General features: G+C 43.1%; 1 protein-coding gene across 1 annotated transcript; it reads right to left on the bottom strand.

Annotated features, from left to right (window-relative positions):
* Window positions 1-26,896, bottom strand: AMFR (autocrine motility factor receptor, E3 ubiquitin protein ligase). The gene is made up of 13 exons (XM_009069561.1): window positions 26,810-26,896; window positions 24,832-24,996; window positions 22,914-23,066; window positions 18,547-18,587; window positions 16,932-17,064; window positions 16,234-16,367; window positions 14,183-14,293; window positions 11,138-11,328; window positions 9,434-9,537; window positions 7,330-7,464; window positions 6,589-6,672; window positions 1,699-1,883; window positions 1-213 (listed from the first exon to the last, which is right to left on the bottom strand). Exons 1-13 carry the CDS (start codon window positions 26,870-26,872, stop codon window positions 69-71), a joined length of 1,644 nt encoding a protein of 547 aa, XP_009067809.1. The 5' UTR covers window positions 26,873-26,896; the 3' UTR covers window positions 1-68.
* Between the last annotated feature and the right edge of the window lie 502 nt (window positions 26,897-27,398).

The following is a 27,398-nucleotide window of genomic DNA, read 5'->3' as shown; positions in this document are numbered from 1 at the left end:
TTTGTGTTTAATTTATTTATTCAACATTGCTCACGAGGAGGAGGAGGAGGAAGGAGGGGCAGCGAGCGCTAAGAGTTTTGCTGCATCTGAAGTCTCCGTTCGGCGGCCGCAGCGAGCGTCCTGCGGCGCAGGGTGACCGGGTCGGCCGGCGCTCCCTCCGGGGAAGGCTTCTCTGGGGGCAGCTCCTCGTCAGAGGTTTTGTTTAAATAACGCCTGAGAAAAAAGGAAAAGATGGGTGAGCAGAGCCCACCTCGGTTCGGCTCTGGAAAATATTTCACTGCTATGTCCGTGAAGTCAGAGAGGGCTGTAAGGCACACTGAGAGCAGGAAAATGCCTCACTAAAAGCACACACAAGGTATGTACTCCAAAAAAACCCACACATCACATACAATGGACTTGGCAGAGTTGGCAGGAGCTCTTAGGTTTTGTGCAAGATCCTTGTGCCTGAGGGAAGGAGCCAGTTCCAAATGTCAGGGCTCTACTCCCAACTCAGAGCAATTCACTGAGACTGCAGGGAGTCACCGACTCTCCCTGCTCCCCTTACTCCACTTTAAGCCACTGGCAGTGTCTACCACCACAAGACACCCCTGATGACAGCGAGTAAGCCTGTGACAGAAGGGGCACTAGGGCTGCAGACCATGAGGTAAGGCCAGAGGACAAGGAAGCTGCTGCCAGAATTAACAGCCCAATGGATTTTTACACTTAGTGACAAAATACAGCAGTTTGAAATCCAACAGCACATCAAACAAGTAAACCAGAAAGTCAACAATATTTTGTCTCCATAAAAGACATTTTTGTAAATATCAAGAAAGAATTAAGTCTAGGAGCAAGTCTATTTATAGACAAACTTGCAAAAGGTGTCACACCCCCAGGTATTTATCAGGCATTTCAGTGTGGAAAACAGAAAGGGCAGTGGTAGCCTGACAACACCAAAGGACTCAGAGCTCAGTTGGGTTGTTGTAGACTCTTCTCAGCAGTTCCCCTGCCATACAAATTAATACAAAATTTTAACAAATACTTGTTACAAACACTAAAAGGTTTCCTCTACATCACTAAAGTCTTTTTCCTTCTCTGTTTAATCAGCAACTGGATGCTAGTAAAGTTCACCAACGTGACTGGAATGCACATAAAAACGTTGAATTCCACCTATAACACCTACTACTGGTTGGGCTAGAAGAAACAGTCCAGGCTGGTCCCTCTCTCTTCAATAGTGCTGACTGCCTGGTCCTGAGCAACTCTGGCAAGCTCTAGTAAGAGGGTCATCTGTCAGCTCTGTGCAGCTTTGGGCTCTGCATTTGGAAAGAGTTGTGCCTGACAGGAATTCCAGCTGTAACAGCACAGGCAGTGAGGGCTGACACCTGTGTCAGGAGCTAAGCTAAAGATTAGTAAAGGACTCGACACAAGTAACCCATTCTCACTTATTGCAGGCTCAGACTAAAGCCTGTTGATGCTGGAGAAATCAGCCTCTGACTTCCAAGAGCTTTGGATCAGCTGTGTAGGAAGCTGTCTGCATGTTGGGACACACAATGCTATTTCACAACAGTTGTGTCAAACGCCATCCCGAGTCTGCCACAGCAGATGTGATCATTCCTCTTACTGCTTTTTGCATCAACCCAGGCTCTCAGTGCTCATAATCCATTTGAAACCCACGTTGGGGGACTCTGAGTGGCCAGGCTGGAGTTTTGGGAAGGAACATACTTTCGAGCTTGCTGCAACAAGTCCTCCTTCCGCTGCACCAGCATGCGCTGCCTTTCATCAGCTGACTTTGAAAAGCGACTTCCCCTGGCCTCGAAATCTTCTGCTTCACTAGGCTCTGCTTCCATTTCACTGAATTCCACCATTTCTTCCAGTCTGGAGTTGAGTTCAAGTGGCACTCTCTCAGTCTAAGAGAAAAGGAAACACAGCGTAAGTCTTGGCAAAATTTGGGTTTCTTTGCATCAAATCAACAAGCTACAAAGAACTGTCATTTTCTGAGGCACTGGAAGAAACAAGATGCTCACCTGCTGTACCCAGCTCCCTTGGGCTCCTTCAAAAAGCCCAGCCAAAAACCAGAACAAAGCCACTTCAAATCATGTTCAAAGAGCTGTATCCTATAATGCCGTATCTTTTATGCCATGTTTGAAAGTAATGTCAACGACAAACATTAATTACTCATAATTAATGCTCTCTGAAAACGGGGCATTTGAAAGTCAGATTGCACAGCTGACTTGACAAGCAATGTAACAGTAAAGAGTTGAAAAAGCAGAAATCCACATACTAAGGAAAGAATAGCGAATACATTTGCAAAGATGATTTGTGCTTAAGAAGGGAATTTATGAGGCTGCGGTTCACTGGGTTCTGCAGAGCCCAAATTATCGTGTTTTGGACTGCTGGAGCAAGGCTGGCAACTGTCCCAGGCACAGGGTGCCAAGGAAAGGAGCTGCCAGTCCCACACATTGCACCTCTCCCCCGACAGCTGGCCAACAACACCAACACGAAAATAGAGCTGATGAATGACGACGCGGAGCGCACCAAGCAGAGGTGAAACAGCACATCCCGATCACATCCTGTCATGGGCAATCAGATCAGATGGAAAAGCACCATGTTACTGAGCGTGATGGCGTCAAGGAACAAATCACCTCAGTGAAGGGTTTAAGGGTTTAGCCATCATTTGGTGTCCCAGAGGACTATTCAAGCAAGTGGGATGCGCCAGGAAGGTATTAGCCAAGTCAGCTCTTACCGCCTAGTTTTGGGCCCTTGGCATAGCCACTGCAGGAACCTCAACAGCTGGTTCTGTGAGCACCACAGGGGGATTGCTGCTCAAGTCCCAACAGCCCAGACTCACTGTGCAACATGCAGGTTGAAGCAGCTGATGTGCAAATCAAGTTGAGTCATTCCACAGCCCTAGAGACAGGCCAGTAACACCATCTCCCCGACACAACACCCTCAGAGACCACGCGCTAAGACAAATGTCACTTCCCATTAGGTAGGTGAGCCAAGCAGGGATGCCAGAGCCCAAGTCAGCATAGTATGGACCCTGCAGCCTCAAACACAAGTGCAGGGGTTCAGCCTCTCTCAGCAAAACCCCAGCACACTGAAAACTACAGAAGGGCTCCCCATACCTAATGCGCTGGGATAACATGGGCACACTCATGGTCTGCCCCAGAGCACTTCCACATCCCTGAGGAGGAAGGGAGAGCCCCACAGAACAATCCCATGGATTGTACTCTGGGCCAAGACAACCTCAGCAGACCCAGAGGAACAGGTACAAAGCAACCTGACTGCTGCTTCCAACTAGCACACACAGGTGGACAGGGAAAAGAAAAGCTCTGCTGGGGGAAGCAGTGAGGACACTGATTGTGGTCAATGTTCAGACAAGCTCACTTGTTTTTTTTCCTGGGCCATTTGTATCAGAAGACGCAAACTGGCTCACCTAAGGTTTAGGGTTTTTCACAACATTACGAATATGCAAAAGTCAATACCCAGAGCCCACTCCTCTATCTGAGCACAAGAACACTTATTGATGCGGCTTTAGTGACAAAACCATCACAACCAGTTGCAGCAAAGGTTTTGACAAGCCTCAGTAACTCAGCAGATCACAGATGCAGAAGCCTGTATGCTACAGAAACTACTCCTCTCTCAGGCTCCAAGAGAAAAGGTAAGTTTCACAAAAGCCATGGGATGTCCCAGAAGTGTCTCTAAACAATCACCAAGTACGTAAGCACTGACAAGAAACTGGATTCTCAAGGTGGGGGGGGGCAGGAGCCACACCAGGCAAGCTTCAGCTTTGTAACAACAGCCTTGCTAGTTAGGTCTGAGCAGTCCTACCCAACCTCTGCCCCAGGATTACAGAAACAGATAAACAAACAAAAAAAATAAAAATCAAAGGATAATCTTTAAATACATTTCAGTACATCAAAATAGAAGCTTGGAGAAAGCAGCTCTAGCTGCTCCGCAATCTGTTCTTACAGGGAGTGACAGTAGTGTCAGAAAAGAGTGGAGGGAGGGCAAATATGATGGGGAGGGAGAGGAGGTGCAGAGCATTATGCACATCGCCAGAAGCATCAGCATTCCAGTGCACAACTGGAGAGAAGCACATGCCCAGCTAAGGGTACAGGCCCAGACTGATAGAGGCTGTCAGTGTTTGGAGCATTATCTCACAAACCTGCAACATGTTTTATACCATGATGGTGCTCAGAAATGCCTCTCAGCTACCACTACGTTTTATCAGCATTGACTCTCCAAAACCACAAGCTACAACTGAAGAGGAGGGGGAGAAAAATCAGTCATTATCTCTATCTTAAGACCCTTGAACTCTAGGTAGAATTAAGTCATAATATGATGTATGGCACTACAAAAAAAACCAAAAACAACACTCCTCATGAAGAAGAAAGCTTTTATCTGAGCACCTTAGCTGCCCTGAGAAGTGTTATTTCCAACAAGGAGAGCTCCAATGGGTCTGGCACTTACTGTTGGAGATCTACAAAGATTCCCAGTGGGTATGTTGATTTTTTTAAAAAAGAGAAAAGAGGTGGAATGTTTGTACAACTTACTCTAAGGCTGCAGCACAAAGCAACTGGAGTTTCCATGGTATCTCTCAGAGACTGTGCCATAAGGTGTGAAGCTATATCTAACCACAATTTAGAAATTCAAGTCTCACTCAGAGGAGATGATGGCTGCTTCTTATGTCTCTTCTCACTTGTATTTAAAAAGCTTCTCAAAAATCCACTGCACCCTGCTGAAGTAGCTTGTTGGCTGCTAGCCCTTTCCTCACAGACAAATGGTTGACTGACTACAGCAACAGATTCTTGTGGCAAGCAGAAAGAGAACATCTACGATACACCAGGTACTTGGTTACAAATTGAAATCCAAATCAAAGAGACACCAAAGTGACAGGAGTTTCCTAGAGGCAGGACACCCCTAGGCTCCCAAGACTCCTCTCCACAACAGAAGTACTAACGACAGCAAGGAGGTAAGCAAGCCTGATTCCTTGGTAGAACTCCAAGCTCTGTGACAAGGGTGAGCAGCCTGAAGGCTGCCTGAGCTAACACTAAATGCACAAAGCATTTACCAGGTGGGAGGAGGACAGCAGCAACTTCCAGCTTCCACAACACTACCCAGCAGCATGTTTCTCTCTGTGCATGGCAGTCTCAGACTCCCACTTCAGCCTCTGTCTGTGATTCCCATTTGGCACAGTAAATATCCTTCCAGGAAAACCTGCGCAGAGGCCACCAGTTCATCCCACACACACAGCCACCAGCAGCCCCACTCAGCTGTGGGACACTCACAACTGTTCACCTGTGCTATTCTACAGAACAAAAGTAGGTTCTCCAGCCAAACCACCATTCGCTCCAGCTGGAGCACATCATCCAAGCAGAGTGCTCAGCAGCAATGCAAAGCAAAAAGGAGTCACTATTAGAGAGCATGTGCTCAGTGCTGTGATGTATGAACACCACTCCCAGGTTTTTCAGGTTCTGTAGAAGGAAGGACAGAGACACAGGCAGTGCCAGGCAGGAAGAAGGAAGGTAAACAGCAACACAATTATCCAAAGCAGAATTTGAAGCCAGTACCAAGCTAAGGATAACTAGTTAGATACCACTTGTACAAAGAGAGGTTTTCCTCATTAAAGAGCAGGGCAAATGCCACCAAAACCTTCAAGTAAGCCCAAAAAGTTAAGAGTTGCTAGATCCAGATCAAGTTTTTCATTCCTGCAGTTCGGTACCTGCTGCCCCAGGCTCTAACCACATAGCTGCACCAATCCCCACCACCTCTTCCTCAGCCTTCACTTCATAATCAAACCAAATAAAAGTTGTTTCTGTCTTGCAATCTGCTAATGAGGGAACTGCTGCAGTTCAATTCCAGATGAGTTACAGGTTATTCAGGTCACTAAGGCTCCAAAGGCATACACACACACCTCATGAATTTGCTCTCTAAGCCAGCAGAAAGAGAGTTTTATAAAACAGAAACCCTCAGAATGTTGCTACTACAGTCAGGAAAAACAAAAGTGGAATTAGTCTACTCACAGGGTATTTTTTTTCCTGCCACATTTTAGCTAGCACATGCTACTTGATAAAGCCCTTACCCAAAACCAGCAAAACCCATTATTGTGCTTTTTATGTCAAAGGGCTGTTTTCTCTTGGCCCTCTTTGCATCTCATTCCATTCCCACCTAAACTCCCCACGTATTAAAAGGCTCCAGAACACTAAAGAATTCTTATACCCACAAGATAAATACTCCTCATTTTAATGGAAGTGTCTGGAGATGTACAGAATGGAAATGAGAAGAGGAAGGGGGAAGAGAAAAGCATCCTGCTCTTTATATTCCACAGATGGGCATGAGATGACCAGATGTGAACAGACACATGATCTTCTTCTGTTCTTTGTATCACTAGAGAGCACTTTCCCTCAAGGCAGAAAAAAGAAGAGCACACAGATAATCCTTTACAGGGGCACTGTGCTGAAGTCTGACTTACTTGCCTGATGGTGTTGGCTCTAGTGTGAAATGCAAGGAAGGGCAGCCACCAGCCTGAGCTAGTATGGAACCAAAGACACCTAACGTGTCCATGCAGCTTCTAATTGTGCTTTTTTGCCCATTTTTATGCTAAATTACCTGTGTGACAGTTCCAGTATCCTCCTGATCAGTACTGTGTCGTTCCACAGAGCTGTTCAATGCAGGTCTAATGCTATCTGCACGCTGAAATGCAAACATCATGGGTTTAATACAGTGTGTGAAACGGCAAACAAAACTCAGTTCTTTGAACACATTCAAGCTCTGCCCTCTGCACCGTCAGGCACTGTGTTCAAATGAGAAACAGACAAGTTAGCAATAAACAGAATGCTCTGTGTCGAAAGAGAATTCTCTCTGCTTCCCCACACGCAGACTCCAGATAACAGTGCAATCTGATGTGCACAGAACCAGAATTCAATATACTTATTAACAGAAACATTATCCCCAGACTGCTTTACTGAAATCTGCTAGCACTAATTAAGAACAAGGCATCATTTTGCTGACTACTTTCTTTGCAGAAAACCTTCCTAAGTGGTACAATTCAATTATCTGTCAGCAGAGAAATCAACTGGAAATGTTCTAAAGGCTCTGCACAAGAGCAACCGGGAAGAGCTGCCTTTAACGGAGCAAATATTTGTCTCTAGTATAGCTAGGACATTTCCAATATATTTTTGGTACATGACTGAACCCACTGCATTTACAGAGCTTTAAACAAAGGAAAAAGCAAACCCCAAATTCACCAGTGCTTCGACTTAGCTCATTCCCCTCACTCATTATTAACAGGCTCAGTGCTGTGGTAAGTAAGAAGGTCAATCATTTCAGGTGCATTGTCTTATGACTTACCTGTGTGGGGAAAGGCACCTGGATTCGCCCTTCTAGGATGTTGTCTGTGGTGATCTCTACAGAACGAGTTAGCTGCAGATCCTGCAGAACTAAATGATAAGGAACCTGAGGGAACATCTCCTGAATCTGATGGGCCTGGAGAAAGCAAGGTTTATACAGTCACTATCAGCAATAAATAAAAGTTAGTTGAGAAGCATGTCAACAGAAAGAGAATAAAAATGTTATTAGCTCAAAGATGCTGCTTATGATACGCTAACCCACACACAGAAAGGAAAGAGAAAGAAAGCTCATGCTGGGCATTGACTTACAGGGCAGTATGTTGACTCCACTGAAGTCAACAGCAAAACTGCGACTGCTATGGAGACACCACACGGCCCTGAAAATTTAAGTTCCTGAACAGTGCTTGTAGATGCATAAAGGCTTCAAAAGCTTCCTAACCCTCTTTTTATGATAGCTTTTTAAATAAACATCTATCAAAATTCACCAGTGACTGAAAGTTAGATCAACACTGGGAAGAAAGACGATTTTTCTTTGCACCAGACAGGTTCCAAAATAGTACTGGTAAGGACAAGTGGAGTAAGTATTAATAACCCACCCTCTGCAGCCACCCTGCCCACAAACCTGTTTAATAGGATCTGAAAGCTCCAGTAAATTAAACTGAGCTGTCAGGAAACTGCAAATGATTGAATTTCAAGTTAGTTAAGACAATATCCAAATGAAATAGATAAAAGTCAGAAGGCAAACAATCATATGCTTTTGGAGCCTAAGAGCTAGATTTTGTCAAATATTATAATACCCAAAATCACAGGGAGCAGGGGGAAATGAGAACAGTAGGAAATGAGAAAAGAAGGGTGGAAGGAGTTCTGAGAGCAAAGCAAAAACTATGCAGCAGCTGACACTGAGTTCCAATACAAACAACTACAGCAAACCTAACTCTCCACTGTACTCACCTGTGATCAAAACAACTGATTTAGCATTTCAGCCTCTGGCCTTCCCCTCAAAATACTTCCCAAGGTTTTTGTTCAGTAACACAAAGGAGAACTTCACTTATTTTCCACTAAAAATGTGTAACACTTGAACAATTTGCTAACCTGGGCCTTTCCATTAAAGCAGACATTTTAATATACGTTGCTATTGTACTTTTTATAATACACAATCCTAAGAAATCATTACTCATTCTTACAAAAGCCTGTTTGCGTCACTGTGTCCAGTCAAAGAAAATCTAAACCAACCTAAGATGGAGAGTTTCTGCATATTTAACTAATAAATCACCCCTGCCTGCCCTGCCTCAGACCCCCTGAAAATTGTGGCCTTACCCTCTTGAAGTTTAAACAGTAGTGAAGGCTATGGGAGAGACCTCATATCCAGAAAATTCCATCACCTCCATGAAGCACCTTACTGAACATTTATTACCATGCTATAGCACACAGTACTGTGAAAAACCAAAGGAAACAGCACTTCTCAAAGGAAATGAAGTGTGTTCATGAGGCCACATCCTTTTCTTTTAGTACTACTTTAGTGTTCATGGATGAATTCAACAAACCTGGGATTTCATCCTCTACACTTCTGTCATCATCATGAATCAGCAAGAGCTGAGGATGCCAGAGAGCCACACCTCACACTGACAAGACACTCGAGAGAAACAGGTATCTTGGAGCTTAGTGCTATTAAAGATAAGTATTTAAAACAAATAAATCAACAGCTGTAGAATGGGTTTGCTCAGTTACCACTTGACCAACAGCTAAACTCTCTGGTTACAGATTCACACCCTTTGGGACTGCAAGTTGTGAGTGAAGTACTGAAAAAGAGTTAAAGAAGTTGCACTAAGCAAGACGAGAAGTCTGCCTATCTACACAGAAAGTACATGTCATTTTTCCCCCTCATTCACCTACCTCCAGACCTGTTCTTTTGTGTTGGCACATTTGAACCCCAATATAGCCCTAACTTCACTAAAATAGAACTCCTCTCACATAGAAAAACAGCTTTCACCTAGTGTCTAACCACTGTTTTGAGTTCCCCTTTATGTACCCCATCTCCACGTCACCCTTTCCCCACCACAACACAGCCAGGAAGGCAGAGGTGCAAGCTGTTAGAGCAGTCTTACCATAACATTGAGCTGGGAATTGCTGGCTTGAGCGATCCCGAGGATGTTTGTAGTATGCATCACTTCCACAGAAAAACTGGGCAGCCAGCTGGCAATTCGGGAGCCTGAGCAAGAAACCACCAAGGAAGTCAAGAGAGAATAAGAGGTTCTCAGCATACGAAGTACTTCTACGTGTATTTAACATAACTCTTCATATTCCATGAGGTACACACAGGGTACACTGCAATCCATCCCTAAGGTCTCAAGACATGGAAATGGCTGGACAAAATCACTGCCAATACTCCCTTTGAACACAGTCACATAGTGGTTGAACAATTTCAGAGCAGGAAGAGGTTCAAGAAAGCAACACATCCTTGTTCTCTTGTTTTAATGTTCCCATTAAAGTGAAAATTAAAATAATCCAGAGCCAAAATCAATTCTGGAATACATGAGTAACTCCATCAATTTTACTGTAAGAGGACAACTTCTAAACAAGCTGAATCCACTCCCAAAATGGGCCATCCCTGAGAAAATATTACTTCAAAGGGACACAGAGTAACTGAACAAAGTGATTGCTGCAATTGTGTGCTCTGGCTCAACAAGGTAGGGCACATGGCTGGTTCTCTCCTCCTTCTGCACTGCCACTTAAATAAATAGAGCGTTTGCTCTATGCCACTTCTATCTCCATGGTAATTCTGAGGGTCTCCAAGCCACAAGAGAGACAGCAAAAAAAATACTGTCATTCTGAATATAAATGTCCTTTGGAGACCTAAAGCACCCCAAACGTGGAAGCCATGCAGAAACTATCAGCCAGTCTCAGTGTACCTAGTCTGAACCTTCTCTGCCCACAATTCTCCTCCCACGATCTCCAAAGATTGCAAAACGAGCACAGATGAAGAACAGGTCACTCTAAGTTTGCAGCATCTCAGCTACCTCATGGGAGCTCCACAAGGGCAGAGCTCAAAGCTGAATATTTGCAGGAGTGAAACCTACTGAGAAATAACAAGACTGCCATCAAAACCTGAGAATCTGTGGAACACAAGCACACACTGATACCAAAAGTATAAAAAAACCCCTAAGACAAGTAAAATAAACTGTCTTTTTCAAAACAAGTTGTCTGCACAGACAGAACTTATGGTCTGAAATCACATCTGCTCAGTGAGTACTTATATCATCACCAAAACAACAAAAAACCCAAGAAAAACTGTTGTGGTTACACAATTCCTTCTAAGACTAAGCTTCTGCACCCAACAAAACATTGCAATTTTCTTGTAAATTGAGTGGGAAATGGACTTCTGACAACCTCACATTAGCTAGGGGAGAAAGACCAACTTTCATACTGCACCACAGAGGGTTTTTTCTCCTCTTTGCCTGTCATTGATTAAGCACCACATGGTAACAAAGTAAGACACATGAATTTCCCATTCTGCTTGTCAGCAAGGCACACAATGCCTAAGTGCCAGTTTTGAAGCTGCTAACCACAACAAATCCAGAAAAAGGGAGCACTTGCACAAAATCTTTTAAGAAATCTCCATAGCTCTGGACAACCTCAGAGACATTTCTGAGCTCTTGCAAAAGAGCCATAAGAAACATAAAGGTGTTGGACAAACAAGCAGAGTGTGGTTTGAGGATAAACTGAAGCACAAATAGAATTCCCTTCTACAGAAGGCTGTTCCCTTCATTAATCTGGGCAACAGCATTGGATGTCAAACCTGCTCAGCTCACCGTCAAAGTGGAAGAAGTGATTGTGGTGGTTCAGGCGTGGTCTGCCTTCTGCTGCTGCCACAGGGACCAGGTTCTCATCCAGATTTTCCCTTTGGTGATCCTCCCTCACGTGATGGCTGTCAGTGATATTTAGAGACATTCTGCAGGTGGGGCAAGATGTATCTTGTTCCAGCCAGGACCGCAGGCATGAGCTGACAGGAAAACAGTAATATATGGTGAGCTTGCAGCATTTTTTCCAAGACACCACTATCAGGAATACATCAAGCAGCTGCAGTATATTCTGTACACAACATCAACACATGGACTGCTCAGAGATAGCCTTGATGAGCTCCTGATGACTTTGGCATAGATTTCTTATTTCTTTCAGCTGAAAATACTCAAGTGTTCACTTTTTATAAACAAGCATGCAGATTTATCACAAACTTAAAACACTCTCCAAGTTTGTTGTCCCTCTTCTAGCTCAGAACAAGCAAGTTTTGCCTGCAAGGGAAAACAGTTTCTCTTCTCTCACCATCCCCAACCAAAAAAGACAAAAACCAACTGGGTTTTATGTAAATGGCTAATATATGCTGACATATTTTCATAGCAGTTCTGCCTGTGATGTGGCAATGGCATCTCTAAAGCTTTTCAAATAGCTTTTCAAACCACCAAACCGAGTACCACTCCAGGAACTCTCTAAACAGATTTATTAATACTAACAATTCTGTGCCATTACAATCCCTGATTCTGAGCATGTGCTGTCCTGCCCAAAGCAAGAAGTGTTCGAAATGCAGGTTGAAACACTCAAGGCTGTGCATGCTTTTTGATTCAGACTGATATGACCCAATTGCAGTATTTGTTCAAGTTAAATCTAATTTTCAGTGTGGAAGAACTGCATTTCACAGCACTGAACACTTCTCAATATTATAACCCATACTTCACACTTGCAGGGTAGTTTTTTTCCAGTAGAAGCTCTCAAAACACTTGAGAAAGGTAAAGACATACAAAAAGGTCAAATAAGCCTCTTCCCCAAATTGTGCACTGGCAAACAAAATAAAGGCACATATCACTGGTTTGGGTTGACAGAGCAAGGAGAAGTCCTAATTCAGGGACTGAAGCAAAGTCAAGGATAGAAGCACTCTGCCCGATTCCTGAAATGCTGCTGAGGTGTTTTCCATCATATTGCAATGGAGGGATACGTAGTGATGGGTTTTCCAGAAACAACCAAAGCACCACAGTAAAAATCTACCACCTCTCACCACTTAGGTGACGGCACAGCCAGCATGTTAGCACTGGCAGTGCTGTCCAACATCACCTCTCTTGCCACAGGAAAACCACCCTGCCCACAGCCAACTCAAACCTCTGCTAGAGCTGTTCACAAAAGGTCACTTGGGAAACACCCAGAGTTACACAAGCTACCACCATGCTGCTGCTGCTCCTCAACAGCTCAACCACAGAGGAGATGGAAGGGACATGACCCCGTATCAGCCTGCATCAGCACCAGTTCCTAAAAGCCAGCTACGGTTGCACCCATTTTGTACCACACAGGCAGAAAGGCTTGGCCACTCACAGCACCTCAGTAGAGAAGGATCAACACCACATCAAGGCGGGCAACCTCTCAGAGAAACAACTCTTTTGAAACTGACTGCTTCCAGAAAGACAGAGCTTCAACAGAGCCTAAAAGATTCAGACACCTACTCCCATTAAATTTCCTTAATATGTAGGCACAGAGTTGATCTCAGCAATATGAATCTACCCTGCCTCCTTCTCCTCCACGCCAAATAAATGGGGGGGGGAAAAAAATCCCACGTAATTGAGAATGGACACAATGTTCAGCCTCTTGGAAGAATCACCAGGCTTTTATGAGAGAAACCACTCTCAGGTTGTAAATAAGGTTATTAGTTACATCTGGTTTTATATGCAAGCATCAGTCATCCACTGTAACATGTTCCCTTCCTAAATGCACTAAGGAGTATAACTTGCTTCAGAACTGTATCTGTTTCAGGAAAAAAAACACAAAAGGATCTTTTTAAATACAGAAAAAATGACTTTGAGGAGAAGACCCTAGGCTTCTCAAGTGCTCAGCAGGTGATTAAATATTCACATGATTCAGTAGCACTGGAAGAGGAGTTTCTGCTACGGAGGCACATTATCTCATTAGAGACTGCTTGGAACACAGATAAATATTTATGGCAAGGTTTGTCATAAATGACAACAAATTAGCACAGACATTACAACCTCTGGTTTGACAGTTACCAGAAAAGTAAAAAGCTATTTGCAGAAAGTAACACCACAGGGACAGTTTAACTGACCATGCATGTCCATCACGTGGCACTTCAGAAACACCTGACTCAATCCCTTTATCTCCTTTCATTTTCAAGCACGAGCATGAAAGTGTAAGCACTGCTACAGAAGATCCAAGAAAAGTCACATCTAGCTCAGCACACTGTCTCCCAAGCACCTGCTACTATTCACTGCTGAATGAGTGTAAGAAGCAATATATAGAGAGATCTTTTGGCCAAGAGCCTCCCAGTTCCAACTACCAACTGCTTCAGCTAATCTGGTTAACTTCTTTCACAGCCTTGATGGACTCATCCCTCCATGAAACCACAGCATCAGACTTGGCCACCACAACTGTCCCAGGGGACTCACCACCGTGCAAGGATGCACTGTATAAAAATATTCCCTGTTTTCTCTTTGAAGCTGATATCTGAAAGGCATTCTCCCAATTCTTCTTCTTCACCTGAAAATCAACACACCCTCATGGACGAGAAACCTACTGACTTGCCGATGGGAAACTCAACACTACCTACCTACTAGCTGACAAGGTGCACACTCTTAGTTTGCAGGAAAAAGGAATGTACCAGGTGGAACAATTCAAACATGAAAATGACTGGCATGAACAAGACTTGCACTTTGTTATTAGAAGCAGACTAAGACGATCCAGGCAGCAAGAACCCACAGCTCTGATGACAGTTTATTTGTCATCTCACTGTAAATGTCAGCCATGCTCATCCATCCCTTCCCTTCCCAGGCAGGTGCACCTCTCCAGCCCTGGAAACATACTTGTGGAAGAGATGGCCACAGGGGAGTTTACGTGCAGATTGCATGGAGTCCCAGCAAATGGCACAGTCGTCATTGTTGACTGCTAGCTCCTCTGGTGTTGCAACTGCAAACCTACAAAGAGGAAAAAGGAAGAGACAAAAGTAATGACTACACCAGCTCAGCATGGCCTCCTGTCTAGAGAATCCAGCACTGACAAAACCTTATCACAGATCACAGAACCAATCAGGTTGGAAAAGACCTCTGAGATTATCAAGTCCAACCTATGACCTAACACCACCATGACAACTGGACCATGGTACGGAGTGCCACGTCCAATCTCTCCTTAAACACCTCCAGAGATGGTGACTCCACCACCTCCCTGGGCAGCCCATTCCAATATCTAATCACACTTTCTGTAAAGAAATTCTTCCTAATGTCCAACCTACTCTTCCTCTGATACAGCTTAAGACTATCCTCCATGTTACCTTTTCCTTAGGAGAGCTGTGCCAGCAGGTTTGCTATTTTTGATAACTCAGACTCACACTGCAAAGAAACACACAAACACATCCCTCCTGTGCCTTTTGAAAGCACATTTTTTGCATGTCTCCTCATACATCCTAAGTGCAAAAAGCTTTGACTTAGTACCTTCCAAGAGATAATTATATGATCATTAGGTTGAGATCCTCAAGTTATAACCTGTATAGATTTGGCTTATGTCATTTTTCTAAATGAGTTTTAATAGCTGTACCCATTAAGATGTCTCCTTGGGATCATAAGCATTTATGGTCTGACTAATTTTGGCCTTGGATTTTGCCACCCTCATTTGTCTTGTCTTTTTTTTTTGTCTTTTTTTTATGCTACAGTACCATGTAAGCAGTTACTACACAGTAGTCAAACACAGACAATATAGAGAGGAGTGGTCTAACAACATTTCACAGTACTGCTGCTGTACAATACACTCAAAGTACAACCACACAAAGGCAGGGAGCTCACTGCCATTGGCAGCTTCAGAAGGAAGCTAGAATGTAGTTCTTCCAGCACCATTAGAATGACCAAAACACATCAAGTCACTCAGACAAGAAGTCTGTGACACATGCAACTCAAACAGCTTTTTGAGCAGCTCAAAGGGGTTTAGTGGCTGCATGTTACTGAAATGAAACAATGCACTGTGGATGAACTTTACTATGCAGCTTCTTAACCTGGCATCACAGCCATCAAATGACTCTTCACAAAGAAAGCCTCAGGAAGTTTTAGATAAATCAGCCTTCTCTGTCTGGACTACAGCAGCAGGCATCAGAATTAATAATCCCACAGAGGTCCAAAATGAAAACAGTAAAGTGATGTAAAGAAAGAGTAAAACTCCCTGCTGCTCTTAAAAATTTAAGGACATAGCTGAGTTTTGAAAACACTGGATCAGAGATGCAGTAGTATCTGGCACAATCTTAGGTTTTAGCAAGCCTCCCAGTTTCTCTGTCTTGTTTCCCAAGAGGGGGATGGACTAAATTAATGCCAAAGTGCTCTAAGCTCCATTACAGGTACAGGATCTCTTTAAGAGTTGGCTTCATATATATAAACACATAGGTAAAGCTAGGCAGGTTTTAATTAATATTTTGATTTCATTTCAGGCAATAACTGAATGGCATGGTCTAATGCAATTAAGAGCATTTATTTCTACCATAGCCAAAGTCAATATCTGACAACTGAAACAGGCAGAGCTCTGCAAAGCTTGTCACTCCATCAGGGAGCGACATTATATATACAAGAGAATACAGAAAAAGAAATACTTGACAGGGGAGCTCACTTGTTGCCAGTACATATATTACCAGTAACACTGCTATTATAAAAGTCAGTCCTACATATCTGTTAAAACTCGAAAGAGTCTCCCCAGTAACAAATAAAATAGGCAAAAATACACTCTTAAGTGTAAAGACTTCAGAGATTTGCAAGACTGCATCTCTCCAGCTTACACCCTGCCATCATGTATCCAAGGAACATAGAAGAATCCCAGCTTTTTTGTAAGGATCCTCTCTTCTAGATGTACATCAAGACTGCAGAACAAATAAGAGGCTCACCTAGCCTCCATGTTTCCAACCACACGCAGGTAATTCTTGTGCCGCCGAATCCTTCGCTGCACCTCGTGAAACAGGTAGCGCAGCTGCATGAAGATCACCAGGCTCGCCATGGACAGCCAGATATTGCCAAACAGCTTGGGAAAAAAACAGAGCACTGATTAGAAACCCACACTACGGGAAACAAGAGGCTGCATCAGGTCTTAAGAGAAAAAGGAATCAAGAAAACAGCACTCAAAAATCTCTCTTTTGTTGAGTCCATTCAGACTATCCACACATGTTCACAGGTCTTACGACTCATTACCTCTTCAGATAAAACTTTAGCAGCACACCATTTATAATGAAGACAAACTGTTTTCAGTCCTGTCCATCTTAGCGTCCCCTGCCGCCAATGAAAATAATTCAGTCTGATATTACTCAATAAAAAAGCTACTTAAACACCTATTACACAGATCATTACACAGTAGTTAATATTCCATAACAAAGTTATTTGTGGCAACATCAATTACACCAGAGGAAAGAATGCCAGACCCTCACACACTACATTTTCATCTCTATTTAAGTAACTTCTCAGTAATATCTGGTTTCCAAAATGAGCAAAACAAAAAAATATACAAAAAAAATATACAAAAAATGTATACCAAATACCCTCTATTTTAAGGCCACCCTATTTGTTCAGCCTTATGTCCAGTATTTCATACCAGCATATGAATGTGATGCATCAAGTCCAGGGAAAGCAAGGTTAGCTCCATGACAAAATCTGTGTAGTAGACGTAAGTGCCTTTGCCCTCCCATGTTCCTTCATGGTTGAGATCCCAGAGATGAACTACGTATCTGCAAGAGCAGGAAAGTCAGCATTACTCTATCTTTTTTGTTAAATAGCATCTCTGTAATTCAAACTATTTTATCCACTTTGCAAACAACTTCTGGATATGGGTTCTCTGCCCTTCCTAAGCCCTGTGCCCACCCTCTGTGCCTTCCCTGGGGGACTTCTTAAAATGTTACTGGTTTCAAACAGCAACATTTTAAAAAGGCAAAAAGCAATCAATGCTTAGCCCACACTGGCACTATAGACACCACTAGATGATGCATGTGTTACAATTTCCTGCATGTGCTTAAAGTCTGTTCTTGGGATTATAGTAACTACAGAGCCACACTTCTCAGCACCTGAGGTGTTTCTCAGGTGAGTCATTACAGCTTAGTGACAGACCTGAAATGCCAGACTGACCCGGACAAAGAGGCTCTGTGCTACACACCATGTCCTACATACACACACGTGGGTGCGTTACAGATACACAGACACATGACCTTTTCACAGCAAAACTTCTAGAGACTAAGATCTTACAAGAAACCCAGTAGAATGACATTAAGTAGCATATATCAACCCTCACACAGCAGCACTGATCCACTGTAATTCATGTCTCTAGCTATCAGCTCCCACTAGAACTATCTGCAGAACTTATGCCTAGAAACAGCACAGGCTGAAGTTAACCACCTTTGCCCTTCTCATAGAATCCTGCAATGGTTTGGGTTGTAAGCAACCTTGAAGACCATACTGTTCCAATCCTCCTGCCATGGGCAGGGACACCTTCCACCAGCCCAGGTTGCTCCAAGCCCCATCCATGTAGACTTTTAACACTTTCAGGGATGGGGCAGTCACAGCTTCTCTGGGCAACCTGTGCCAGTGCCTCACCACTCTCACAGGGAAGAATTTCTTCCCAATATCTAATCTAGCCCTGCCCTCTGTCACTTTGAAGCCATTCCCCCTTTTCCCATCACTCCATGCCCTTGTCTAAAGTCCTTCTCCAACTCTATTGAAGCCCCTTTAGGTGCTGGAAAGATCTCTAAGGTTTCCCAGGAGCCTTCTCTTCTCCAGGCTGAACAACCCCAGCTCTCTCAGCCTGTCCCCATAGCAGAGGTGCTCCAGCCCTCAGATAATCTTCATGGCCTCCTCTGGACTCACTCCAGCAGGTTCCATGTCCTTCTTATGATGGGGTTCCAGAGCTGGATGCAGTGCTCAGTGTGGGGCCTCACCAGAGAGGAGCAGAGGGGAAGAATCTCCTCCCTTGACCTGTTGCTCACACTGCTGAGGATGCAGCCCAGGACACAGTTGAGCTTCCTGGGCTGCAAGCACACATTCCTGGGTCATGGCAAGCTTCTAATCCACTGACACCCCCAAGTCTTTCTCCTCAGGGCTGCTCTCAATTCCAAATATGCACTTGTAATTCAAGAAGGTAATTACATACACCACGTACATCAACATGCTACATACACTACCTTCCTGAACAACCATCCTCTAAAACATAAGCTACTCACCGTAAAATCACATGAGCAGTTCTGACTGTCACAAGCAGAGACTGAAAAGGGGGAGAGGAAAAAAAATATGTTAACAACATTCTGGCAGGGACAGCACTCCAGACGCAGGAGCTCAAGGACTAAAACACAAAGTTTGTTTATTGCAGCTTAACAGGTTCCTGTGAACCAACGGTCACTGTAGATGACTGTGTGCTCAATATACCTATGAAAACATAAAGCTTATAAATAAATATGGAAGAAATTGTTCCCAAACACACTGTGCTCTTGCAGCAACCACTACCATCACTGCTGTTAACTCTCACTTTTCCCCCATTACACAGGACACATTGCCTTTTTCAATTCTTATCACTCAGCAAGCATTGAGACTACAATCTCAACAACTACATTTCCTCATCCTACATCTCAAAAAAACCTGAAGAACTGAATAGCAGTAGGAATTTGAGGAAGAACCATGAAAGAACTTCCAAATAACTTACCCCCTTTGCTGAGATGTAAAAGTTGCAAAAGTAACTTCTCTCTTTAATCATACTTACCTCTCTAGGCTAAGTACAGAGAAAAAAACCTGAGTATATCAGGAAGTGTAAGATCAGAAGTTTAAAGACAAATCACCAGAAAGAACTTTCTCCAGAATACTTAACCACATTTCCACAGGCTCTTATCAGCCAAGAAACATAGCCCTATAATCTCTCTGTAACCCATCATGCCCACAGTGATCCATCTCTTCATTCTATCCTCAGAGTGAAAAAAAAAAAGGGACAGGACAAGCCCTCCCAGAGACTACCCACACTACCCTGTATTTAGCAGGGGCCAACTGACACTGAGATGCAGGGGATTTATAATGAGCAACTGAAACCACTTCTGTAAAACTGGTCTGATGGCATGCCTTCAGCTTAAGTACTACAAACAGTACAGAAGAACTACCAAAACCACTAACTTCCCAATGCAGCAATAATCTGGTTGGTTTGAATAGCATTTTCCATCTGTAAAAAGCATTCTTGAAATGCTTCTATGCATATTTAACCCTTTGTAATACCCAACACAGCTGCCAACTGTTTACTAGCTGGTTCTAAAACAATTGTTCCTGTGACTACTTAAGCAACAGTGCAATCTTCTATCCAAAGAAAGGCTCCAGGATAAGATACATACATCATTCAAATAACACAAAAAAAAGTCAAGAAGGTAACAGCAAGTCACCTAGCACAGGGTGCTGCTCTCATCACAAACATCTTTCACAACAAACTAGCACACTAACTGCTCCTGAAAGGAATGTTATAACACCCTTTTCCATCTCCCGTTACTCCACACGTGGGTACCAGAAAGAGACTACACCTGGTTCATGCAAGGTTTTGTGGCTACAGAGAAACTTTGGGCAGACCACAGAGGAAAAGTAAATACAACCAAATTCCAGCAATGCAAGTGGTAAAATACAATGACTGCCTGAGCTGCTGGATGGATACGACATTGAGCATAATTTTTTGTCAAAACCTGTACGCACAGCATAAAGTCTCCAATAAGGAAGATACCCATCAGGTAGAAATCTGAACGGTCTAGTCTTGGCATTTTTTAAGAAGCTAGTTTTGCCAAAAATTGATTTGTACTGGTTAGCGCTGAGGCAGCAAGAGCATCAAACTTGAAAGGACAAGCTAGTACAGATTTGGTGAAGGCACTGGGCTCTGGTTCCTCTGCCATTTCCAGAAATGCATTTCAGTGTTCTGACACGAGAAGTACTGTGCAGAAAGTACTACACTGGAACACAAGGTACACAGCTCTGTCATCTGAGGTTCTAAGTGTACAGCAGGCCATTTTCAGTTCTGACACCTCAAGAGCTCTTGCTCTGCCCAAAAGGAACAGCTTCTCCCCCGGGGACTCTGCAGCACTGGCTGATGCTAGTCACGTACATCAGCACACGACTGGAAGGCACTCAGACCTGAAGATAAAGGATGGGGAGTGAGAAGCCATACAGGAAAACATACTATCATCCGTACAGTACAACTCCAAGACTTGAATACCACTATCATTACACAGCCTTAACTGAGATGTCTGACACAGGAGCAAACAATGGCTGCTACAGGAACAGAGTAATTCTTTTTTATGATACAAAAGGTGCAATGATAGACAGACTGGACATTGTTTGCTATACTATAATTCTTGAACACCATATATTAAGGCAAAACAGATTAATATTTACTAACATATACAGGCAGTCCTTTATCAGCTCTCTGGGCGTTTGCAATTCCACATCCCCCCGTCGCAGTGAAGAAAATGCTAACAACAGAGAACAAGGGCAAGTCTACCTAAAACGCAAGAAAAACATCTATATTGCTTTATTGAAAACCCTGAGGCATCAAGCTAAATCGATGTTTGCAGAGTCAGAAGACAGATTAATAGCTTAATGTAACTTAATGTAATTCATTCACACTAATGGAATACACTTGGCAAAGTCCCTCCTGAGCAGCATTACAAACCACCACCAAAAAAACATTTCAGTCTGCAAGATTGCAAGGCCCTCAGCTTCTTACTGAGAGCCTGAAGACTGCCATGAGGTGTCACTGCCAGTACCTTTAAAGAAAGACACCTAAATGTTTTATTCAACTCACGTAAGTACTGGGTATTAAAATCAAGCAAACCACACATGGTTGCTCAATCCATACAGGGAATATTTAAAACATTCAAAAAAGGGCAAGATCTTAGACAACTTTCTATGAGCAAAGATTAAATAGATTAGAATTCTTTTGCTTGGAAGGGAAGTCTGGAAGGGAACAGGAGAAAGAATGATAAAATCACAAATAGTATGAAGAAGAGTAAACAGGGAATGATTCTTTGCACACTTTAACCATAAATGTATAAGATGATAGCTAGGGACCTCATCCCCCACACATGGCAGGGGGGTTGGATGAGATGATCTTTAAGGTCCCTTCCAACCCAACCATTCTGTGATCATCAGACAGAAGATTAAAAACAACTACATAAAGCCAAGTAAACATGGCATTTTTTGCCTTTGGATATTATGGAAGCTGAGTTCCAATAAATGGCCAGGCAACTTTCCAGAGTACATCTGGAGCTATCAAACCCAACAGGCTTGTGCAGACCTCAGCTCAGGAATGTCCTCAAATGCCAGTGGCTGCAAGCAAGGCTAGGAGACCCTTTCCTCTACATATCCTACAAAGTTCCTCACTGCCCACCGACAGCACAACAGGCTGCAGGGATCCATAGCTCAGCTGAAGACACCACATTTACACTGACTGAGCCACTCCTTCGTTAATCAGCAGACAGAACAGCTCCCAGGGAAATGAACAGCTGGGCCCCAGCCAGCTGTTCTGCAAAAGAATACCTATACTACACATGGCACAGTGCTAAGGAGGCAACACTCAGGCACTGCAGCACTCCCTGATAAACCCACCCTGTGCTGGTACAAGGCTGATAAATCCTTCTGCCCAGCCAAGACAAGAGACACGACACCAACAAGACCCCACCTATTAGAGACATGGGCAAATCTTTAGTATCCATCACTGTGCAATTACAAATCTGGCCCTGCATGTTCTCGTGTTCAGGGAAAAAGAAAGCGACATGTTAAATAAATGACCTGTGCTGCAATCAGCATCGTATTATCCTACTATCAGCTAACTGTTTTCTTTCCTCCTCCCTAGCTCCAAGTATGAATTCAAGATAGGGGAAGAAAAATAAATCATACACGCTACTTGTTATCTGCACCATAGATGTGCTAACACAACATACTTGCAATTATACTGGATACCTTTCCTTTGTTTAAGATTAGCACTTCCTCAGGCAGAGCACAACATCAAAAACATACTGATGTTCACTCCACAAACATAGTGATGTTTACTCCACACTGCAAAGGGTTCAGGAGTGCACAAACATGCCTTGCTCATCTCAGCTGAGACACAACTCGTTACACAAACATAAGCAAATCTCCTGAGTATGCCTTAAGGAAAGGATGTTAGTCTCATTCCTTTTGGGGGGAAATGAAATAGAAAATACAACCTCAAAGAAAGAGGCTGAAGAGCACATTACACTTTCATACACACTCTCTCCCTCTCTCTAGTGCCATTTCACCAAATGCTTCTTGCAATGCTCATGAAGCACAACCATTATTTTTTCATAAGCTGTCATTTGATTTCAGCATCATCTTACGGATTTATCCTCTCATTCCCTTCTTCAGACAAAGATTTTTTTCAGGCTTAAATGCTAAAGAGAGAAAGCACACCAGTCTGGCAACTGCTGTGAAACAGGGAAGGGCTTGTTTGTGCTTCCAAGTTTGTTCCTTATGGAAACTAAAAGAAAACTCACCTGTGAGCGAGGGGTGAAAGGCAAATCAGAAACCACAACCCATACAAAGGAAGTCTCACCTCTGCTGCCATGAAAGCCAACGTGTGCATGCCATGAGTGTAGCCAACAACTCCACAGACGACTGCTAACCCACAGCAGGACAGGAGCATGGCTATGAGCAGGGCCAGGACTCTGACGTGGCTGCTCATGGGTGTGGTAGGAGAAAAGGAGAGCTGCAACACAAATACATCAACACATGACAGGTTTAAAGGAGTACTTCATCCACCTTGCCTTCCATAGTCACCTCACCAAACAAATCCTCATTCAGGAAAATCTTCTGCTTTCTAGAATAAAACTAATTTCATGATCTTGATCATGCAATGTAGCAATAAATGATGCAGAATAAAGCTTACACCACACACCATCCCAAAGTCTCATTCATCTTGCTGTCATTTACATTCACCAGGCTCTTAAACAATCATTTACAATTTTTTAATTTACAAGTATTATGATTGCTTGATCTAATGTTTAAATCACCTGTGCAAGAAAACCACAGAGACAGTAGTTTCTGCATCAAATCCACAGCATCTGCTTAGGATGAACATGCACTTTAGAAAGACATCCAACCTAATACACAGTCTTTGAGCAATGTTCTGCCAACTTTGCACCTAACAGCTGATCTGAATTTATCCAGCTTGATCTTCCAACCTCTTGTTCTTCCAATGCCATTTTCTTCTGGAAGAAAGAGACATCTTCCCCAAAAAAATTTAACTTGCAGCTGGACAAACTCTACTGAAAAAGAGTTGTCTCATTCAAAAGCATGTAAAACATATAAAATCTCTCAACTACCTTAATAGCATGCTACACCTAGGCTGTCTAAATCAAAGGCAACCCAAAGGACCAAGTATTTAGTTGGTCCATCCCCTTATTTTCAGGGCAGGTTGAGGAAGAACAGCACAAGGAAAGAAGTAGCTGCCCAAAATACTCACTCTGGTCTGATTAACAAAATTGACTCCCATGTTTTCTTTCTAAATGAGTACTTTTCTTACTTCTTTCTATCTGGTTCAGCTCCATACACTCCTGTCTCTGCAAGGCTGATGACACAAGTACCATTTGTCCAAGCACAAAATTACGACACATGCTTTGAATGCAGAAGGAATACAATACGGATTGCTTCCAACATGACCTTTGTTCTTTCACTAAAAGTACCAGATGACTGCCTTGTTCGCTGCTGTCTCAACTGTCCCAAGCCCAGCCAATCTAGTTTCAAGATTAGTGCTAAGCTACCTGTGAATTAAGAGGCCTTACTGGATATTAATAAAAAACTCCACAAAACACAGAGCTACCAAACAGAAATCCATGGATTCAGTTTAGGTCAAACTTTTATTTCAGGAGAGAGGAGCCTAGGAAAATGCATGCCCATTATAGATGTTTAAAGGCCAGTATTTACTTTTCAAATTCCTTCTTCCTTGCCTAGCCTTTAATTTTTGCATCTCTACTGAATTTATTCCTGGTACTAACATAAAGTGGAAGGTACTTCAGGGAGAAATTTGCACTGGACATTGTAAAGACACTGGTGGCCAAAATTCCGTAGGTCTAAGTGAGTGTGAAACCTGAGCACAGAATCTGCAGACACAGGCTCCATGGACCTGTCCTAAAGGGCACCAGTCTAAGGGATGCTGTGCTGTCAAGTTGTCTTCACCAAGGAGAGCTAAGAAGACATCTCACACAGTTATGTAATAGTAATTACAGGGCACATATAAGGAGCAATTTATCAAAGAAAATAAGTATCTTCAGCTCCATTTGTCTCACGGGAAAACTGAAGGAGTAAGATTGACATTGCACTTTAAAGCAAGTATTTGAAGCTACTGGGAGGTGCATGTATTCAGCACCACAGGGTGAGGAAAAGGTCTACATGATCTATTTGTAACCTATCATGAGCCAGTGCCCAAACCAGAATCACCATGTCCCAAAACACAGCCCTTAATCAAAACTTACATATTCAAAGCGATCCTTGCAGAGCTGAACCATCAGATGAAGAAACACAAGTCCAGAGAACCAGAGGCACCACATCACCACTTCTTCCACTGTCTGAACATTCAGCACACCAAAAATAAAGATGAACTTGTAGAAGATGAAATTCCAGAATTTATCCTTGAGATGCTGTAATGGAAGACACTTAGTTACTGTAGTGAAAGCATCGAGAATCCACACGTTGCTGGGAGAAGGAGGGGAAAAGAGAAAGGGAAAGGGGAAAAAAAAGATGGAAGTAGAAATGCAACAATGCGTTAGCTAAAGCCTGCTGCATACACATCTTGAATAGTATTTGCTACCCTTACTGAATTAAGAAACATATTAAAAATATTGCCAGTCCTTAGTAACTAGATAGTCTTTTGTACCACCACTACATAACAGTGCTACACAACAGAGTTTCCTGACATACTCCTAAAATAGCACTCAGCACAAACCCAGTCTGATCTCAGCTTGATTCTCCATGCCCAAGCAACACAGCTCCCAGGCTGGAAACAAAGTCCTCTCTGCTACAAGAACTGCCACAGCTAGTTATTCAAGATGCCCCAATCGCCTAGCACTTTGCTTCCAAAACCTGCCAAAAAGTACAAATGATTAAGAAAAGATGACAAAGTCTGCTCTTAAGAACCACAATGCCTGCAGTGGAGAATGAGATGGATGAGCAATGAAAGTAAAACGATTCCCACGCATAAGCAGCATGAAAGAAACAATATGATGTTCCTGAGCAGCAGACAGAGCTTGGTGAGGATATAAAAATTTATGAAACAAAATGCTTTGTTAAAGAACAGGATGAAATCAGGAGTTTAGTTAAGACAGGCCCAAAATTCCTTCATGATGCTGCTGTTTTGGGCTCACCAATATTAATAACCAGCTCCCCTTTAGATGAGAACTGAAGCATAACTCCCACCTTCCAAAGATAAATGGATCCACACTGATACTGCTTTACACTTCTTCAAGAGCACAGAGAACATTCTGGAAGCTACCCCTGGTTAAAATTCCACATCAGTATAGTCAGCATGGACTGGAATGAAAATCTGGCCCAGTGCAGCTTGATAGTGCCTTGGTCTTAATACACCACTCAGAGACCCTACAGGGTGTGAATTACAAATACAATAGGCTTTGAGAGCACCACGGTAATCAGTGAGGCTTTATGTGCCTCAGTTCTGCATGTCAAAAATCATCATGGCCTGATTCCTCCTAAAGACCTGCATTTACACACTTCTTTTCAATATGTGAACACACTTCAAACCACTGCTACTGCGTTTACACAGAGCAACTCATGCATTTGCCTTACTATTAAAAAATAAACCTACAGATACTACCCAAACTCCTCCCGCTGTTTTTATCTTCTCTTTAAAACCCCTGGGCTTTCATGGCTCCCTTGCTGATTTTTTGAAAGCATTCTCACCTAGCCAAGAGCAGGACTAAACAGCCTCAGTTTTTCAGCACTGCTCACCTCCTTTCTCTGGGCATCTGCCTGCCTACTCCCTCTTAAACCTGAGGTCTGATAAACTGTCCACTCAGCAAGTGAGGATGGAAAGCACTTCTCCAGCAGGCAAGGCACAAAACAAGAGGGAACTCAGACTGCTAGTGCTGACAGCTCCAAAACACAATGCAGAAATGCTGCCAGGTGCAGGCAGGATAGAGAAGAACATGTGACAAGTATTTTGAAGTGAGGGTGTGCTTGTAAGAAATCTGACAAAGTTCAGTAAGGAAATGGTATTTTCAAGTTTGCTTATAAAATACAACAGGAAAAGTTTCCTTAGAAATAAACTGGAAGCTTGTGGCTGTAGATATATTAGCTAACCAAATAGTAAGATTTATACTGTTCTAAAATTTACTCTTCTTGTGTGCTTCCAGCAATTCCATACAGAAAAACACACCACTTGTCCTGCTTCACAATTTCTTGGTGTGCAGTATCCAAGGCACCACGTTGCTGTCTCACCTGCCTCTCACTGACACGGAGAGGACCAAACACCATGCACTGGATCAGCTTAGCAACCAGCATCAGGAAACAGCAGGCAGTGTTCACTAGTACCTGGAAAGAAATAAATCAGTCAGTGACAAACACTTCTGCCCTACTTAGAAGGAGGGAGAGAGAGAAGGGAATGAAGGAGCCTAACAAAACCTACCATTGTTCACAGAACAGTATTAGGTGCCTATTTTTATTTTTTTGGTGAAATTTAAGCCTGGCCTCTTCCAAGACATATGCAGCAGCTGATAAGTCACTTCTTGTTTTTCTAGAAATACTAACATGGCCATTTTGATACAGCAGTACAGCCAACAAACTAACTTTAATAAACTAACACCATACACTTTTTATACAGATTAGCAAATTTCAGCACCAAAGAACATGGGGACAAAACTTAAAGATCACCAAGGTGCCCATTTTGTTTAACATATGGCAGATAAGAAAACTCCACTTCGAATCTGTTGTTACAGTCACAAGATTTAGGCATTGCTTCAAAACACGCTGAATAGCACACACACCTTCAGTAACAACACTGCTTAAAGCCTTCTTGGGAAACTGCTTC

This window comes from Acanthisitta chloris, unplaced genomic scaffold (genome assembly GCF_000695815.1).
Source record: "Acanthisitta chloris isolate BGI_N310 unplaced genomic scaffold, ASM69581v1 scaffold9152, whole genome shotgun sequence".
Classification (NCBI taxonomy): Eukaryota; Metazoa; Chordata; class Aves; order Passeriformes; family Acanthisittidae; genus Acanthisitta; species Acanthisitta chloris.
The sequence above is the reverse complement of the archived record's forward strand: the minus strand, read 5'-3'. Positions and strand labels throughout refer to the sequence as shown.

Bases quoted from the DNA above. Each gene is read 5' to 3' on its own strand.
- AMFR (XM_009069561.1), bottom strand. From the start codon at position 26,872: ATGCTGGTTGCTAAGCTGATCCAGTGCATGGTGTTTGGTCCTCTCCGT. The intron at 18,588-22,913 runs GTGAGACTTCCT...CCCCCTTTTCAG, and splicing joins TGGCTTTCATGGCAGCAGAG to TCTCTGCTTGTGACAGTCAG. The intron at 14,294-16,233 runs GTGAGCCTCTTA...TCCTCTTTGTAG, and splicing joins GTTGGAAACATGGAGGCTAG to GTTTGCAGTTGCAACACCAG.